Genomic DNA, 19,432 nt, shown 5'->3' with positions numbered 1-19,432 from the left:
CTCCACCCTATCCACATTCAGCTTGTACAGACTTGTTTGGGAGGTGCTTAAGAAAAAAGCTGATCTTTCTTGATACAGCCCTTAATTCTTTGCTTCTCTTTGCTAAAGGCAGAACGAAAAAGAGAGTTTTGTGGAAACAGAACTGGATAGTCTAAACAGAAAACTATGGTACTGAAATGTTCTATCTTTTTTGTGAAGTCAAGGCTAAAACTATTAAAGCTAACGCATTCATAGAACTAAATCTTTGAAAAGATCTAGTACCTTTTTCAGCTCACCTATCATGTACAAGCATAGAATACCTCAATATTTCTGTGCGGGTATTCTCTCCATCCCTGCAAATCATAACCCATTATCCTATCCTGTGTGATTCTTACAGGCCCTCCACAGAACACACACCCAGCATACTAAAGATCTTCCTCTACTTCAGTTTTAAAAATAAAGATGGCTTCTTATAATGGTTTATTTTCTATCCAATCTACATTTAAAGTGTCCCCAAGAAGGACATACATGTGCCTCTCCAGAGTTCATTGGAAAATGTTCCCTAACCTAACTCACCCTAATACTCCTCCTCTTGCACCCTTTGCTTCAGAACTGCACAATTTTTAGGTAGGTATGACTACTTTATATCATTCAGAGTACATTTTTAGTTTGTTTCCCCATTCTGGGTCACTGTATAAGTTATATTTATTTCTCTAGTGAATGCATCTTTATTTTCCCTTAATCATGCTGGATGACCTGGAAAACCTTCTAAATTTTCTCAGTTTTTAGAGACAAAATATCACAAATCTGTCCCAGTGTAAGGTATCTACATCACTGGATGGAAATTCCTTCATCAACCAATCACACATGAATGAGATCACAGATATGTATTGGAGTACTAGAATTCTAGTTGTGCCCTTATTACTAAAAATATCGTTATAGTTGTATGGAGTCTGGAATTCTGTAAATCAACAAACCAAATAGATAATGTTACTCCCATTCTTGAATATTTGTATTTCTTCTTGCCTTTTCCCTGTTATAATAATTCAACACTTACCATTACATCATTTTCTCTTCAGGTCAATATGTTCTTAACCCAGTTTTTTTTGTTTTTTTCCTGCTCTTTACTAACTAATGTGACTACATATGAACATTAATCTATTTTCTAGTAGCAGTAGACAGTAACATTTTGCACTGATTCTGACAGTAATGAATTAAATGTATAATACGTTAGAAACCTCACCACCTTTTGTGGGAAAAATAAACTTTTCATTTCCCTTTGAGATCTATGAGGGAAGAATTATTAGCGTGAAATCCTAAAGTGAATCAATTGGCAGTGATTTCCTTCATTTATTCTCCACCTTCTCTCCATCTCCATGAGCAAGAGAGGTTGGCAATAGGAGGGAAATTCTTGAGGCAATCTGCATGGAAATAGACTAAAAAAGTCTTTGAGAGGTGTCAGGAGATTGTAATCTACTGACTGGGGACCATTCACTCATTTAATTAATTACTTAAACCCTCCAATCTGATTTGATTATGTAGACCTGACCTGATAATACAGAGAAACTACTACAAAATTGGTATATGTTATTTGCTCGGTAACAGTTGAGTCAAAAACCCCATTTTAATCCGAGGAGGAATGGTGGTCAGGCCAGTGGATAAGACTTTTCTCTAAGAATTATGATCTAATATACAGAGTGTGAGCTTAACTAAAAAACAAATAATAAAATATTGGTGATTATAGTGGGATTGGCACTCAGTACACATTCCTCAGCAAGGTCTCTGACATGAAAACTGGGGAAAAGGTCCAAATAATTCACCTGCAAATAAAATGTCACATCAGAAAAGCTAGACAGTATCACAGAGAACAGGATCACTAGTGATACTGCTACCTTTATAGAAATGGAACTAAATCCAGAACCCTGGAGGAGTGATGGATGGGCCCTATTTTAGAGGTGATAAAGAATGTACAGTTCAGTCATGTCAGAATGGCTCATCTCTACCACAGCTTTTAAAACAATCAACTCCTCATTATTTCTTAAATGCTTACCATGACCTGCCAACAAAGGGGATACAGAAGAAATGTTCAATTAATCATCAAATATTTATTAAGCATCTACTATATCCTAGGCACTATGATAGATTCTTAGGATACAAGAACAAAAATTAAATATTCCCTGCTCTCAAGGAATTCACATTCTAATGGGGGAGATAATATCTACATATAAGTATATACAGAATTTTTTAAAAATATAAGGTAGTTTTGAGAGGGAGAGCACTAGTAGTTGGTAGATCAGGAAAAATTTCATGTAGAATGGTGCTTGAAATGAGTCTTGGGGGAAGTAAGGGATTCCATGAGGTGGAAGTAAAGAGTGAGTGAATTCTAATACATGAAAGTATGGAGGATAGCATGATGGAGATGGTATCAGAGTCAGGAACCCTGGGTGTGAATGCTATCTCAGATAATTACTTTCTATGAAGCAAGTCACATAACTACTCAGAGCCTCAGTTTCTTCCTTGTAAAATGGGGAGTCATATGTTACATAACCTAGCTCTTAGTGTTATTGTGAAGGAAATACACTATGTAAATGTGAGTTGACATTCTTATTATTTAGCATATAATCAAGAGAACAAGAGGAAAGCTCTTAGAATGGGGTAGAATCTATGTGGGGAATTTTATGATAAAGCATGGATGAGAATCACTGGGGATAAAGAAGCATAGATGAATTGAGATCTACATTACTGACAAGGATACATAAATTGAAATCCCAGATCCAGCAGAGTAAAGGGAATCAATCTACTTAATCTAACTGGGGAAACAGAGCTAAGCAATGTGAAGCAATGAAAACACAATTCAGTGCTACACTGTGTGATGCTAACTGCAAACAAATACAACTGGGCTCTAAGTGTGGTAGATGGGAATGCTTCCTGGAAAAATAGAACTTCAGCAGAAGCTTTACAAATCAATAGCATTTGACGATGCAGAGAAGATAAGAGAGGGCATTCAGTGTAAGGAGAAAGATCCAGCTGCACCTCTGTCTCATTGCTCCTGAGTCTCTGACTTCTGGGGCCAAACAGGACACATCTACTCCCTCTCCTACATGCCAGCGCTTCAAAGATTTGAAGAGAACTCTTATATCCTTCTCTTCTCCAGGCTAAATATCCCCACCTCCTTCAATAGATCCTCAAATGAAACAAACTCAAGGCCCTTCACCATCTTGGTTCCTGACTTTGAACATTTTCTATCTTATCAATGTCCTTTCTTAACTGTGGCAGCCAGAACTGAACGTTAAGTAATGAAGAAACATTGACAACAACAGGAAAATGCAGGCTGATGTAATACCTCATGTCTCTAAGTACACCTAACAAAACTTAGGTTTTTCTTTGACCATAACACAAAATACAGCCTCTTCAGCACACTGAACTAGTTTTTGCCCTTCATTTTCTTTGACTTCAGTATGATTTTAAAAAGTAAGACCGATTTCCTTGTATATTTGGGGGAAGGGACAGGCATAAACCTGTGCTTTAACAGGGTAGGGAACTTCTCTTAAGGAAACTCCCTCTACTATTGTAAATCTGCAAGTATGCTACAGTAGTTATTTGGGGTATTCAGAGGTTAAATGGCTTACCCAGGGTTACACAATCAGTACATGTCAGAGGCAGGATCTGAAAACAAGTTTTCCTGACTCTGAAGTTGGTTGGTCATACTATGCTGCCTCTCACCTTGTACATAGTTTGTCCTTAACTAATAAATGTTGGTGGAGTTTGATGCCAACACCAAAGTCATTAAGATACATCATCACCGTGAAGAGAAACTTATTCAGGGCCAGCAATTTCTGTGTATGAAGCAGTTTTTCCCAATATGGTGCACGGAACTCTTCCAAATAGACATCCAGTAATTCAGTAACACAGTCAGATCAGTGCTGAATAACCATATATTCATATCATTAAGCATAACAAGACACAAAATATCATCTTATTATAAAAATTCTGTTCTCAAGATTGCATCATACACAATCCTGACTTTTCTAAAGATACGTTTCTATAAATTTTGCATCTAGAGAATAATTTTCTAAATATAAGTTAATGATACTATACTATATATAACACCCACTGTGAGCAGCAGAGAAAAATAGGGGAAGGTACCTAATAGAAGTTCATAGTCTAACAGAGAAAACAGAAGATACAATACATCTCATATATAAATACAGTTATGACCTTTGGCATCTGTTCACAATAGGTTTGAGGATGCTAAAGCATTTGGAGCTAAGTAATGGGCATAGTTACAGAAAGTTTTTTGGAATTCTGAAGAATAGGGAAAGACAAAGATTGCCAGAGAATAATAGTCACTTCACCTAGCTGAACCTGTTTTCTCATTTGAAAAATGAAGGTACTAAATTAGATGCTTTCTTAAGGTCCCTTGCAATTCTAAGTTGATGCTCTATGACATAAAAATACCTTTATAGTAGAAACTCTCCCTAACTAATGCTCCCTTGGTTGACTTCTTATCAAACTGATCTTTTTTCACTCTCAAATGACAATACTTTCAGAAGGATTTCCACAAATTCAGATTTTTTTAAAATTGCATTCTCTTCTTTCCCCCAAATTTTTACTGCTCCCCTTTACCTTTACTTGAACATTTATTCATATTCTTGGAAATATGATCTTTTGAAGATATCCAAATTGCTCCTATCTTTACTTTTTTATGAGCTCTATAAATAAAAATAGGCAAAGATAAGGTCGTGTCTAGTTTAGTTTCTAAAGTCATGTCTAGTTTCTAGCCAGTATATTATTGTTGACAGGAACATGACAGTTGTGTTGAGGGTTCACTGTTGATGACCAATTTCCTTTATTTGCCAACCTTGCCAAATTGGCAGTTTTTCTGATCTTTTTCAGATGGAGAAGTCCAAGTTTTTTGAGGCAGAATCAAAATAGGGTCACTTCTATTCATCCCTATAAGACCTCCTCTTTCCTTCCCCCCCACCTGCCCACTGTAACATACATAATATGCTGAGCCCAGTAAAAATGCTATTCAGTATAAATTTTTTAATGAAATATTATGTATATTTAATTATATATAAAATATTAGGTACATCACACACACACACACACACACACACACACACACACACATATACGAAATATTAGGTATATATTAGCAGATGGGACAGTGGATAGAACAGCAGACCTGGAGTCAGGAAGATCTGAGTTCCAATCCAGCCTCAGACACTTACCAGCTATGGGTCCCTGGGCAAGTCAGTTAACCCTGTTTGCTTCTGTTTACTCATCTGGAAAATGAGCTGAAGAAGGAAATAGCAAATCACCCCAGGCTCTTTGTCAAGAAAACCCCAAATGGAGGTCACTAAGAGTCAGACATGACTGAAACAACTGAATAAAAAATTAGGTATATTGTATAGGTAAATAATACATAGTATATCATATGCCAGAAATAGCACAAACTATTCAATTCTCAGAAATTCTGTCTTTAAAGGTGAAATTCAAATCCCATCATACATCGTGCACTTTCCCTGCCAGGAAATAGTTCCTTTTATACCTTATCTCCAAAATAAACCAGAACCCATTCACATTCTGCAATTTTTATCTTTGCAATATAACAAACCTCTGGATCTCCTTTTGCCAAAACTAGTCTATTGGTCTGGGGGGAATCATTCAGATAAAATATTACACTTCACCATTCTCTCACTCTCAGCCTTGACTACAATCCCTTTTGAGTCTTCTCAGTTCAAGAAGTGCTCCAAATTATTTTATCTTAGTTCGAATTATTCCTTACTTAATTCAGATAATCTTCTGTTTCCTGAATAATGAGCAAATTTACTAGTACCCTTTCCAATGTTCATGGCAGACATGATGACAGGGTACTAAAGGAACTAGTACTTCATTAGCAACCTGTCAGGTTAATAGAGAAAATATATTTTTTATCAAATACCACCCCCCATTTTACATATGAGAAAATTAATGCTTAGAAATTAAAAGACTTACTCATGATCACTGCCAAGGAAACAGAGATTGAGCCAGGACTCAAAACTAAGTCTTCTAGCTCTAAGTTGCATTTTCTTCCCCCACTGTACTACTGAGCCTCCCAATTAGCCTTCAGAAATTCTACATCTACATCTATAGTCTATATTTATGGTCTACTCCTTATCTTCTATACTAATCCTAAAATTTCTTATACCTAGCTGAGGGATAAGGTCCTGGACATAAGGTACCTGGACATAAAATGTAAAGACATAAAACCTCTAGTACCTGGACATAAAACAGTGTCTCCTAAAATCCTAAACAAAGACGCAAAGGATGATTCTTTTACTTATCTTTATATTCCTGTCTTCTCCCCAGCATCAAACACAAAGTATTACACATGATAAGTACTTAACAAATATCTGCTGAATGAATGATGATGAAAGAAAGATTCTGTCACAGTGACACCCATGAGCTTCCTCTGGGGCACTCAATTTTTCTAGTTTTTTACTTAAATTTAGGATCATAGATTTAGCACTAGAAGGTACCTTAAAAGTCATTTATAAATCCAATCTCATTTTTTTAAAATGAAGAAACTGAGGCCAAGAGAGGTGAAGTAACTTGCTTTTTTAAGTGGCAAAGCATCTGAATTCAGGTCAAATCAGATCAGTGGAAACATGGGATCACATTATCTCCTGATCCTTCTGGACATTTCCTTTACTGGATCCCCTTCTTTTTATCCCCTAAGCACTAAGGTTCAGTCCTATGTTCTTGTTATTCTTCTTCAAAAAACAAAAGTTTTTTATTGATATGTTTTGTTTTAACATTTCCTTCAGAAACCTTCCCCTACCACTCCCATAGAGCCATCACTCAGAACAAAATTTTTTTAAGAGTAAGAAGAGAAAAATGCAGCAAAATCAATCAACACGTTGAAAAACTCTGACATTATATATGCAGTGTTCCTTACCTGTGCACACCTACCTCTGGTAAGAAGAGAGAAGCGTTTTCTTCTATCTCTTCTTTGGAGCCAAGCTTTACCTTTGTAATTATGCAACATTCAACTAATATTGGCTGTTAGTTGTTGTCCTTTCCATTTACGTTGTTGTAGTCGTTGGGTATATTGTTTTCTTGGCTCTGCTTACTTCACTTTGCATCAATTCTTATAAACCTTTCCATGCTTCTCTGTATTTGTGTTCATTGTTTCTTAACACAGTGATATTGCATTACATTCTTGTACCACAATTTGTTTAGCCACTACCTAGTCAATGGGCATCAACACTGTTTTCCGTTCTTTGCTGCCACAAAAAGTGCTACTGTGGATATTTTGATGTACATAGAGCCTTTCTTTTTGTCAATGACCTTTGGATAGATTGTTTATGGTGGAATCTCTGGGTCAATGATATGGACATTTTAGTCATTTTATTTGCATAATTTCAAACTGCTTTACAAAATGATTAAACCAGTTCAAATTTCCATCAGTCTCTTATTATTAGTGATTTGGAGCAGTCTTTCATATGGTGATCAATAGTTTGCAATTCTTTTGAGAACTGCTTGCATTCTTTGACTATTCATCTATTGGGCAATGGCTGTGGGTCTTATATATTTGTTAGTTTTTTGTATATTTTGAACACCATACCCTAATCGGAGATATTTGATAACTTTTTCCCAGTTGACTGCTTCCCTTTTTTTTAAATCCTAGATGGATTAATTTTATTCAAAAGCTTACTAATTTCATATAATTTGATTGATCTTATCTTTTATAATTGTCTTCTAATCTTTGTTTGGTTAAGGATTCAATCCTTTCTCTTAACTAGGAAAGGTACAATCTGCTTCCCTTCCATTCTTTTTGTATTCAAGTCATGTATCCATCTTGAATTTGTTTCAAAATGTGGTATGACATTGGTCTAAGTCTAATTTCTGCTTAACTGCTTTCTAGTTTTCCCAATAGTTCCTATTCTGACAAGGGAATTCTTTCCAAGGTAATTTATATCTTTGGGGTTTAACAAACACTGGGATATGGAGCTCAATTATTTCTGATCTTTCTCTGTCCAGTTTATTTCATTCATCTACTTTTCTATCTTTTAAGCAGTATCAAATGGTTTTGATGATTGCTTTAATTTATAGTTTGAGGACTGTAAGTGCTACTCTTCTTTCATTTTTACCTTTTTTCCATTATGTCCCTTGATATGCCAGGTCTTTTGTTCCTTCAAATGAATTTTGTTATTTTGTCTAGATTTACACAATTTCTCTTTAGTAGTTCAATTGGTATAACATGTAAATTGACTTTGGTAGTGTTGTCATTTTCATTATCCTGGCATGGGCCAGTCATAAGCACAGAACGTTGCTCCAGTTATTTAATCTTTCTTTATTTCTTTAAAGAACACATGTAATTAAATATATATAGATATTGTGTTTTGGTAGATGAACTTTCAAATATTTTATGTATTTCACAATTATTTTGAATGAGACTTTGCTTTCAATTATTTTTATTATTATTATAATATCAAAATGTTAATTTCTGTGGATTAATTTTTTTAAACTGCATCTCTGCTGAAACTATTGTCTCATGGATTCCCTCAGATTTTCTAAAAACCATCATGTTACCACCATATAATTTTTGACTCTTTTTCTTTCTGCCTTTAGTTTTTTCTCTTGTCTTATTGCCATTCCTGGCATTTCCAGAACACCTTAAATAATACCATAAATAAATCCAATAAACATTTCTTAAGTGCCTACTATGCACCAAGCACTGTGTTAAACACTGAGAATACAAGTAATATAGGGAAAGACAATCCCTGACCTCAAGGGGCTTATAGTCTTATAAGGAGAAAAAATATGAAACAGGAGGTAGAAAAGGGGGAGAGGGGGACACATATGCAAAATGGAGAGAACCAAAGTCCAGTTTCTGCTCTCAGTAAAGGGAAGCATAGGGAGGAGTTTGGTACTCCACGCTCCAGCCATCCAGGGTAAAAGAGGCTGAGGGAAGTGGTGTCAATCAAAGTTTGAATTAGTGGCATGGTGATAAGAAGGATGCAGCTATATGGCTCAGTGAATAAAGTGCTGGACCCAGGAGTCAGGAAGAACTTAGTTCAAAAATCCAGCCTCTGTTTGCCTTAGTCTACTGGAGAAGGAAATGGCCAACCACCCTACTATCTTTGTCAAAAAAACTACTTGAAGTGTGGTTTATGGTGTTGTGAAGAGTTGGACACCACAGCAACAAAAGATGAGATTAGAAGTAATGAACTTAAAATGGAAGGGGCATTTGGTTTAAGGAACTGATACCAAACAGAATAGCAGCTACAAGTTGTGTGAGGAATACTAATAGGGAAAGAACTTATTTTTCACCAGTATTTCCTGGGAAAGTGTCCAGTGTTTCCTATTTTATAAAATTCTTGCTTTTAACTTTAGATGGATGCTTTTTATCATGCTTTTAAAATCCCTCTATGCCTATACTTTGTAGGATTTTAACACAAATGAATGTTGGATTTTGTCAAAGGCTTTTCCTACATCTGGTTATTTTTCTACATTATCTTCTTTTCTTAATAGACTGAAGAATCTACTTTCATCAGCTCTCCAGTTTAATATTAAAGGAAATTATTGTCATTAAAACATAATGACAGTATTTCTTTGAACTGAAGTTGTTGACATGAATGATTTAAACTGTCTCCTCTATGCAATTTGTTATGTACTCAATCTGTATATTTCTACCCCTGGTTTCTTACATACTAGACATTGTCACTTGGATGTCTCTGTCACTTCAAAATCAACATGTCTATTCATTTAAAATTCAATAACTGCTGATTGAGCACCTATTATATCTCAGGATAAAGGCAAACTAATTATTATACCCTTCAAATCTGGATGCTTCCTTATTTCTATTAATTCTCCTATTATCCCCAGCTTGAAATTCTGATTCTTCCCAATCCTTTACCTTGTGTCCCCATGTCCATTTTTTCTTGATTCCATTTCTACCTATCAAACTGATTTATGCTTGAATCATTGTAGAAATTCCCCCAACAGGCTTTCCTGCCCCCAATTTTTCCTGTAGATTGTAAACTCTTAAAGGTGCTAGAACCACCACATTAATGTCTTTACCTACTTAAACACAGAAAGTGACGATTAAATATTTGTTGAATTATTTACATTGTTTCCTTGCTCAGTAACCACAAGTGACTCTCCACATTTTTACTGGATAAAGTCTATTCTTCTCAGCTTGATATTCGAGGCATTGGAGGCCTCTTAACCCACCTCAAACTCCTTCTCCAGCTTTATTCTTCACAACTTCCTAACAAAAACAAACCCTCACTCTAGCTGGGCTGATCAACTCATTATCTCATGACTCTTCCTTGCTCATATTATTCCCCAGATTCCTTCTGGCACATAGAGCATGACGTTCAGTTAATTTTGAACAGCCACTAAAGAGTTTAGGTCTTATCATGTGATATGAGCCTTGCAAATGCTACTTTGCAGAATTATAGAATTCCAAGACTGAAAGTACTTTCAGGGATCACCTAGGTACTTATAAATACTTGTCAAACGACTAAAACTTCCTTCTGGCAGTACCACACAACCTCTTCAAATTAAAATGCAATAAAAATGTTGTTAAAGGTCTGGACTAGAGGCCTGATACAAAAATCAATAAACCATATTTCCTGAATTTTTGGAAGTTTATACTGTAGGAATTAGGCAACACATAGTCATTTGGGTAACACAAATTAGAATAGGCATGAGTACAAAGGAATGCTACACAGAGTCACACCAGGTCAGAGGAAGGAAAAGGAAATCCATTCCAAAACTTATCTTTTTGGAAAAATTTTCCAAAGAGGAGGAGTCTATAAATTTTCTTTATCAACCATTCTAATATAAAAAAGTCCTTGATGTCAAATTCAATTCAATAACATTTATCCAGTTTATTGAACTTTAAGGAGGTAGAGAAAACTAAAAGTTTAGCTAAGGTAAGATCCTTGTCGTTAGGGAGATAATAGGAAATTCTTTTTTGTGCCTTAACTTTGTGCTTCAGCTTACAGTTACTTCCCTCGGGTAGTATGCTGAAATCAGAATGAAATCTTACCAGACCTCAAACATCCTATATTTACTTCAAGCCCCATGAAAATAAGGTCACGATCTGAGCACCTTTCTCAATATAATATTCTTTACCCTCAGACCAATTCATCCTAGTACTTTTTCCACTGGTCCTTAACCCTTGATAATTTTTTTTTTTTTTGCTTAAGTCAGGTGAAAAATTGCTTCCTTTATGCAAACTAGGAGTGATGGTTAAAGTTGTGGGGAGGGGCCAGGAAGCTCCCTAGATAACGTCTTATCTCTAGTGCAATAATTCATTAATTACCCAAAGCCTCTAAGTTCGCACAGCTAGGGATTTCTGTTTCTGCCCCACCCAGGTTTGGATACACGTGGTCAGCCTGTCCTGAACCTCTTCCCTCGGGCTCACGTCCCTTAGAAGCCTCCGTGTTCTGGAGGGTTCTAAGAAAGAGCCTTAGATCTAAAGCGCTCGGGCAGCGGCTGGAGGCAGGCACTGCGGGAACCCGCGCGCGGCGGTGGGGAATAACGGGGGCCGTCGTTCTCCTGGCACACATTTTCCAACAGTGACCCCGTGGCACTACAGGTCAGCACCTCGCAAACTGCTGCCCGAAGGGCCCTCCGGCCACTCGGCCTGGGGCCCCCCGGGATTAAGGACCGGACGGTTACACGCTACAAACAACACTGCCCTTCTGCAGAGAGGAGCTCCTCTTCTAGCAGAGGAGGGGGCTGAGGGGAGGAAGGGGCATCCTGGCGGCACAAGCGCCACGCGAGGACTAAGAGGGGCCGAGGCCGAGGAGCGAGGGGCCCCGAGGCCGCGGCCTGCACAGGCCGCATCCGGTTCGTTAGTCTTTAATGGAGTTATTTTCCGAGGCAGCGTGGGAGTGACCGCGAGGCCCTGGGGCCGGAGCTTCTAGACGACTCCGGGCCTAGTCAGGGACAGGAGGAGGGCGGAGAGAGGGGCCTGGGCGGGACCCGGGCGCGCACAAGCAGCAGCATTCCGGGAGGCCGCCGGAGGAGGCTGCCGGAGGAGGCTGCGGGCTAGGAGACACGCAGCTGGGCCGGGCTTTGGGCCTGGGGGCGGGGTCTGGCGGGGCGGGGGCAGGGCCTACCCAGAGCAGCCAATGATTGTGGAAGGGGGAGGGGAGGACGGAAGAGACGGGCCCGGGCTGGCCGGGGCTGGCCGGGCGGAACAGGCCGGGAAGGAGCCGGGCCCACCGGACTCCCCGCCTTCGAGTGACGCGTCGGGTAACGAGAGTGTGCGTGCGCGGGGAGGCGGGAAAAGAGGGCGGGGACTTCTTTTTCTTTGAGGGGAAGGGGGAGTAAAGGAGCTCGCGGGAGACAGAGCCCCACCTAGCTGCTGGCGGGGAGGGGGTGGGGGGGTGGAGGGGAGAGGGCTTGAGGTCACGTGCTCTTGCCCGTCACCTCCTGGTACCCAGGCCCCCAAGCCAAGCTGGTTTCCGTGCCTAGGGCGCGGCCCGCTCTAAGCGCTCCAGAGTAGGTGCCAGGCGCCTTCGGAATGGTTCATTGCGGCACGGTGGGCAGGGGAAGTTCCTAGAAGGGCAGCAGGCGGTTGGAGGTGGACGAAGCAGCGTTGTACTTTGAGGGTGCCCCCCCCAAAGATCTACAGTGGATAAGATTTAGAAGAGCAAGGCTCGGTGGGCTACAGCCGAGCTTTTAAATAATATTGGGATAAATCACGTAGAAATGATCTTATTGATAATATTCTAAGTTGCACCAGGTTCAGCAGTGACAACGCAAAAGAGGGTCGGTTCTGGGGATTTGCACTCAGAGCCTGACCCAGCTGTCAGGCCCCGGAGGAGCCTTCCAGCTGCAGATCTGTGAGCCTAAGAAATCACTTAGATTAGAACCCTGGCCCCCGGTCTTCTCATCTGTAGACTGAGAACTGGACTTCACCTCTGAGATCTGTTGAATCTATGATCCTTTAAGTTAACTGAATTCCCAGCTCAAATTAAATACCATAGATTCTTATTTTTGTTTTAGGTATCCAGGTTACATTATTTGCAGTGATCCTGGACCATTCAGGGTTCATTGGAATAGATGATACAGTTTCCAAATGCAGCCGGAGCCCAAAGAATGTGAAGAGGAGACCCCTTCCCTTTTATGGGGCTTGGATCCTGTGTTTTTAGCATTTGCAAAGTTGTATGTAAAGGATATACTGAGCATCAAAGAATCCCAGCAAGCTCCAGGTATGTAGTTGGGGAGTACAGTTGGCCCAACTAGCCTTTTACCTCGCTGCAGGGTCCATCAGAAGCCTTATTGTCAACATGAGGTTTGCAGAGCCCTTATTTGGGTTCTTGGCAACAATGTTGCAATGATTTCCTTGGTGCCTGTAAAGGTGACTGTAGCACTTTTTACTCAGGATCAAATTAAACTTGTTTATTTAGGAGCCTTTTAAAAAATAACATAAGGGGTTTGTTTTTGTAAGGAAGGAACTTTGTGCCTTACTCTGATCAGATTTTTAGTTGCCTAAATGTCCATTTGGCTTCCTTTGTACTTGTCCTTTTCTGTCTCAATGTTTGCTCCTACCCCTTCACCTGTGGTTCCATATCAGTTATCAAAGATGGGATAATACCTCACATTTCTACCGCACAGTGAACTTGTGATTAGGGATTGTCTAGGTTTTGTAGATGAGGTAATGGGCCCAGAAGGGTTGAAAGTAGGTTGTCCCAACCTGCATAATTAGCCATTAGCAGAACTAGTCCTGGGCCTCAGCTGTTATACTTCTGAGTCTATGCTTATCCCCATACTACCTCATGTCTGCCTAAAAGCATAAATAGGTATTTAGGGACAGGATTGATCAGTATATACTAATGTAATAACTACTTCCCTTCCATGGGAAAATTTCTGCCATATCAGAGTTTCACAAAAAAAATTTCCTAACCTATTTTTTCTGCTCTATTTTAAAATGTGGGGCCTGAGTGGGAAAGCTTACTTAAAGCTCATAAGGTTTCCTAGGCAGGGGTAACCTAGGTGGTAGAGTTTTGTCATTTTAGTGAGATAATAGTAATATTATAAATAATTCATTTGTAATAGTGATTTAATGTCTGCACAGCACTTCACATAATATATCTAATTTAAGCCTCCTGATAATTACACCAGATAGGTAGTACAAGAATTACAGTCTCCATTTTATAGATGATAAAACTGAGGCTCAGAGAAGTTTAAGTGATTTGTCTGCCCATGGTCACATCTAAGGCTAAATCTGAATCCAGACCTTCCTGATTCTTAACTCCAGTACTCTTTATCTATCAGCTAGACCAGGGTTCTGCTGCAGCTTCCCTACCCTTACGTTAGACCAATTTTAGGCATTCAGTAGACTGTAAGCTCCCTGAGGGTAAAGATTGTGTTGGGGCAGGGTGGTGCAGAATCAGCCTGTAGTAGCTGTGGGACCCTGGGCAGGTCAGCCTTGGTTTCCCTCAGCTCACTCACCTCCCAGGGTTGTTGTGAGGATCCAGTGAGATAATTGTTCGTGCTCAGCACAGCTCCTGGCCTGAAGTAAGCACTAGACAGATGTTATCTGTTATCATGTGTCACCTTCATATTGTCTTCAACAGTGCGTGGCACATGGGCCAATGCTTCTGATAAAGGCTTCTTTACTGTTTAGTTATACATCCTGGTGACATTTAGATAGCCTTTTGGGGGCAGCTAGGTGGTGCAGTGGATAGAGCACCAATGCAGGAGTCAGGACTCCTCAGATCTCACCTCAGACACTTGACACCCACTAGCTGTGTGACCTTGGGCAAGTCACTTAACCTCAGTTGTCTCATCCTAGGTCATCTCCAGTCATCCTGATGAATATCTGGTCACTGGATTCAGATGGCTCTGGAGGAGAAGTGAGGCTGGTGACCTGCACAGCCCTCCCTCCCTCAAAACAAAGTCAAGTGCCAGTCATGTCATAATTTCTCTGATGGCATGGTCTTCTTCAGCAACGAAGGACAAACACACCCGAGATAGCCTTTTACTCTTTAATTTCTGCTACACCTTTTCTAATCATTGTTGGAAATGGTATGATTTTTTGCTTGTTTCCTGTTGAAAGCCAGCCAGCCTTCCCCACAGGCATCTGTTTTCCAGAACAGTCTTGTATTTTTCATAGCTCATCTCCTTAGGAAGAAACTAAATCATACCAAATGTCACCCATATGGAAAGATCCGTTGTAGATGAACAAGGCTGAGGGATGTGAAGAATGGGGGCAGGGTAAACAGGAGTATTATAAATCTGTTGCTAAGGCTTAACTTTTTCCATTGGTTTAAAAGACTAAAAACTGCTTAAGACCAACAGTGCATTCTGATCTACTGTGAAAGGTAGTATTTGATATTTTACTGACTAGAAACATTTCCTTTAAAGAGATAATCAAGGCTCTGTACCAGGAAATTTCTTCTTCCAGGATCCCTTTTGAGTCCCAGGGAATGTGAGAAGTGCTCAAGAGCCCTAGAGTGAGCACTTCTGGCCCCAGAAGGCTGGCCTGGATGACAGAATTCATATTATTTTTTGTAAGAGAGGAAGGATTCTGAGAAACAATGACTAATGCTCAGAAGAAACCCTGCCAGATACAGATTGACCCAACTCTTTCCCTTGGTTCCTTTTTGTTGTCAGGCTATTTTTTCATACTTCCCCAAACACCGTACGTCTGTGTAATAGGACAGTGTATATATTGATATTTTAGGACTCTTACACATTAAAGTTGTACATTTTGATTTCTATGAGTTGATCAAAGTCAGGAGAGTGACATATATATTTATCTTCTAGGCACTAACCCCAACTACTTTAAATTAATTTCTAGCTCTCATACCTGTGGAAAAATCCTTGTCTGAATTGCTTTATTTTTTCTTGGTGTCTGGCATTCCAGGTAGACCACTGAGCAGTGTAGGGCAGTGGGAAGAATACTGTATTTGAACTCAGGACCTGGGTTCAAATCCCAATTCTGCCACTCATTATTGTGTGATCTTGGACAAAGCATTTAACAAATCATTTAATTTCTCCGGACCTCTGGTCCTCTTTTCTAAAATGAGGTTATAGGACTAAATGATCTCTGAGTTCCCTTACAACTCTGAATCTATGACCCTGTGATCTCTTTAAGGCTGGCACTTGAATATTTAACTACTTGATAGCATAGGAGAAAATGCCATTAATAATATATTAACATTATAATTTGTTTCCTACATGATAGATGGAAAATGTGGACCCTGCTTCATATTGATTTCTTTTGCAGGTGTATTTTTTTATAATGGGCACCCAATAAAACAAGTGGATGTTTTGGGGACAGTAGTTGGAGTGAGAGAGAGAGAGTCATTTTACAGCTATGGAGGTAAGATCAGTTCTCTTTTCTTTAGTTTTCTTGTTACAGTTGTACCCCCACTTGACCAGACATTACTTTAAAGGCACATTGTCTCAGAGAGCATTGGGGAATGGAAAGTAAGCTCTCTTAAAGTCCATGTGTTATACCCTATAAGAGAAACCCCTTGGGAGCCATTGCATTTGAACTGTGGGGAAAGTAAGGCATCAAATTAGAATAAACATGGATATTAGCAATGAGAGGTGACAACTGCGAAAGGACATTTGAAAAGAAGGTAGAAAAGAAGAACTATTTGGTATTAGGACAGATAGTCCTAAACACTTCCATGGCTACTGAAAATATTGTATTATAGCATTTATGAAAATTGACCATAATGAAAACCCCAAAAGGTTAATTTATATTAAGTATGTTTCTAAGAAGTCAGGGTAGGTGGGACAATGTATCATAGAAATATTTTTCCGTACAAAATTCCTGGTTTCAGATTTTTTTTTAAAGTTCCAGCATATTTAAAGAGATAAATGAAACTTATCTGGGTAAGACAGGTGACTATAAGAGTATCTTGTGAGTTACAGTGTGCCATATGAGCAAGTTGTTTGTACAGTTGTTTTATTGTGATGATAATAAATGAGGCATCACACCAAAACATGGTTATCACTTGGCAATTTTACAGGGCTAGAGGAGCCTACTACAGCTGATATATTGAAGAGGCCAGGGAGTTTTCTGTGAGAAACTTGATTTTCTATTTAATGGTCCCTGAAAGTTGGAGAAGTGACTTCATTTTTACCTTTTAACTGTTTGTGGTGTGTGTGTGTGTGTGTGTGTGTGTGTGTGATCCTGTTCATATTTTGCTTTATTTGAGAACAAATGGAAGGAGCCAGGTCCTAAGAGTTTTTAGTATCTTTCACTGGCAGTAATTATAAAAAGATATAAAATATTACCACATGTATCATTGCCATGTATTAGACTTACTAGCTATAGGATTGTATATACTTACAGGGTTTGAGCAATGAGAATTTTTCCCAAGCTCCTTTGTGTTTTTTCATTGTCTTTATTTGTACTCTAGAATAGATGGTCTTGTCAGGTATTCCCTATTGAGGCTTTTCTTGTTCAGAGTTTTCTTTTTAGTGTTATATGCTTTTATTCCCATAGGATCAAAGGGTGCTAGACCCTCCCATTTTTACCAGCTTGCTCATTTAGATAAACTTTTATTAAGGCCCTCCTTTGTGCCCAGCCCTGAGTTATATATTCCATAGGAAATAAGGGAAGTATGAGCCAATTCCTTCCCCTCTAGGAGCTCCTAGAAGCAACAGAAGAGGATGTCAGTGTCTCTGTAGTGGGCATTTTCTGGCAGTTGTGATCACGTTGAAGTGATTTTTCTCTCTAATCTGATTTTCTCCCTCTTTTGTCAGTCCATAAGAAAGGTAGCTATCTTTTTAAGACCAGTGGATTGAAGGCCCTAAGGTAGCAGTTCTGTCCTTAGCCTTGCTAGTTGATCCTGACTTTGCTGCTGCTCCTAAGAGCTAAAGCTGCAGACATTCTCTCTCTTGTTTTTATAACTGCCCTGTAAGGTCAGTGGTAGAGGTATATCTATTTTTCAGCTATGAAACTTGAGACTCAGAGAAGTTAAGGGACTTGTTTAAGGTCATACAGTGAGTCATGGACAGAGCCAGAGTTTGAACCTGGGACTTTAAACTTCAAATCCATACTGTCTCTGTAGATTCAGCCTGCTGGAAGGCCAGCAGTGATTTTTAAAAGAATCATTACACCGACCTAAACAAAGACATTATGTCTCTCATAAAATAAATCAAGATCTAAGAAAGATTTGAGGTATTTGACTATGCTTGAATAAACTTTCCCAGAGAGCGAGTTCCCCAAGAGAAAGAAACCTTTGAGGGCTGTGTTGGAAATAGTAGAATAATTCAGAATGAAAATAGCTTCTAAGCCTAATCTCTCCCACTGACCGAGTCAAAGCTCTTTCTGTCTCTGCTCTCCAGAGACCTTATTTCAGTTTTTAGGATGAATACCTGCCAGGCAGCCCCTCCCTGTTCTTTCCTCAGTTTTGGTCAGCCTGACTCACTGGGAGCTATACTTGGGCTGTTTCCTGTTCATACTGTTTGACTTGTCTCACAGCTAAAAACAAAAGGGTGACCAGGGCTGCTCTGGAAAGGAACTGGTATTGCATCAGCTAGAGAGCAGTACTGTGGTGTACTGTGGTGATCTGTCCCCCTCTAACCCATTTAGAGGGCTTTGGAAAGGGTCTAGAGGGAATTAGGCTGTGGCTTCTGTCACAGTCATTAGTGGACTGGAATACCATAGCCAAAACAGCTTAAAACAGTATCTTCTGCTGGAGCCAAGAAACCTGGGAGGCAGATGTCCTCTTGTTGCAAGAATTTAACTTCTCCCTAGTTGAAAGCTTGAGAGAGCTTCAGATTGTATAATAAGAGTCTGTATTTTCTGGGTACAAAAATTAGTTGACAAACATTGACTAAGCCCTTGCTATGTGCTTGGTACTTTGCTCAACTCTGAACATACAAAAAAAGCAGAAAAACCCAGTTCTTCCCTTCAGGCTCACCTTCTAATGGGAGAGACAACTTGTAAATAATATACACATGCATGATACATATACACATATATACATATATACATACATGTACCGATTTACCTATTCACGAGTAGTTGTTAGACTGTGCAAGGGGGAGATATTAGCAGTTGGGGAGACCAAGTAAGATTTCTTTCTTTTTTTTTTTTTAATTTTTTTTAAATTAATTTTTTTAACTTTTAACATTCATTTTCACAAAATTTTGGGTTCCAAATTTTCTCCCCATTTGTCCCCTCCCCCCACCCCAAATCACCGAGCATTCTAATTGCCCCTATCACCAATCTGCCCTCTCTTCTGTCATCCCTCCCTTCCCTTATCCTCATCTTCTCTTTTGTCCTGTAGGGCCAGGTAACTTTCTATACCCCTTTACCTGTATTTCTTACTTCCTAGTGGCAAGAACAGAACTTGACAGTTGTTCCTAATACTTTGAGTTCCAACTTCTCTTCATCCCTCCCTCCCCACCCATTCCTTTGGAAGGCAAGCAATTCAATATAGGCCTTATCTGTGTAGTTTTGCAAATGACT

The 19,432-nt window shown here is 39.3% G+C and overlaps 1 protein-coding gene across 16 annotated transcripts in view; it reads left to right on the top strand.

The window, feature by feature from the left end:
* Positions 1-11,357: 11,357 nt before the first annotated feature.
* The window catches only part of STN1 (STN1 subunit of CST complex), a 56,020-nt gene continuing 47,945 nt past the window's right edge, over positions 11,358-19,432 (top strand). For 5 of the 16 annotated variants that reach the window (XM_072621493.1, XM_072621483.1, XM_072621496.1 and 2 more), the window contains exons 1-3: positions 12,130-12,251; positions 12,997-13,202; positions 16,226-16,321. In XM_072621493.1, coding sequence (XP_072477594.1) covers positions 13,070-13,202; positions 16,226-16,321 — 229 coding nt within the window. In that variant the 5' untranslated portion in view covers positions 12,130-12,251; positions 12,997-13,069. Of the gene's footprint in view, positions 11,833-12,122; positions 12,252-12,291; positions 12,530-12,996; positions 13,203-16,225; positions 16,322-19,432 lie in introns of those variants that run through there. The other 11 variants (XM_072621494.1, XM_072621484.1, XM_072621470.1 and 8 more) reach the window with 7 other exon arrangements.

This window comes from Notamacropus eugenii, chromosome 1, assembly GCF_028372415.1.
Source record: "Notamacropus eugenii isolate mMacEug1 chromosome 1, mMacEug1.pri_v2, whole genome shotgun sequence".
In the NCBI taxonomy this organism is placed as follows: Eukaryota; Metazoa; Chordata; class Mammalia; order Diprotodontia; family Macropodidae; genus Notamacropus; species Notamacropus eugenii.
This window is presented reverse-complemented; position numbering and strand designations above follow the sequence as displayed.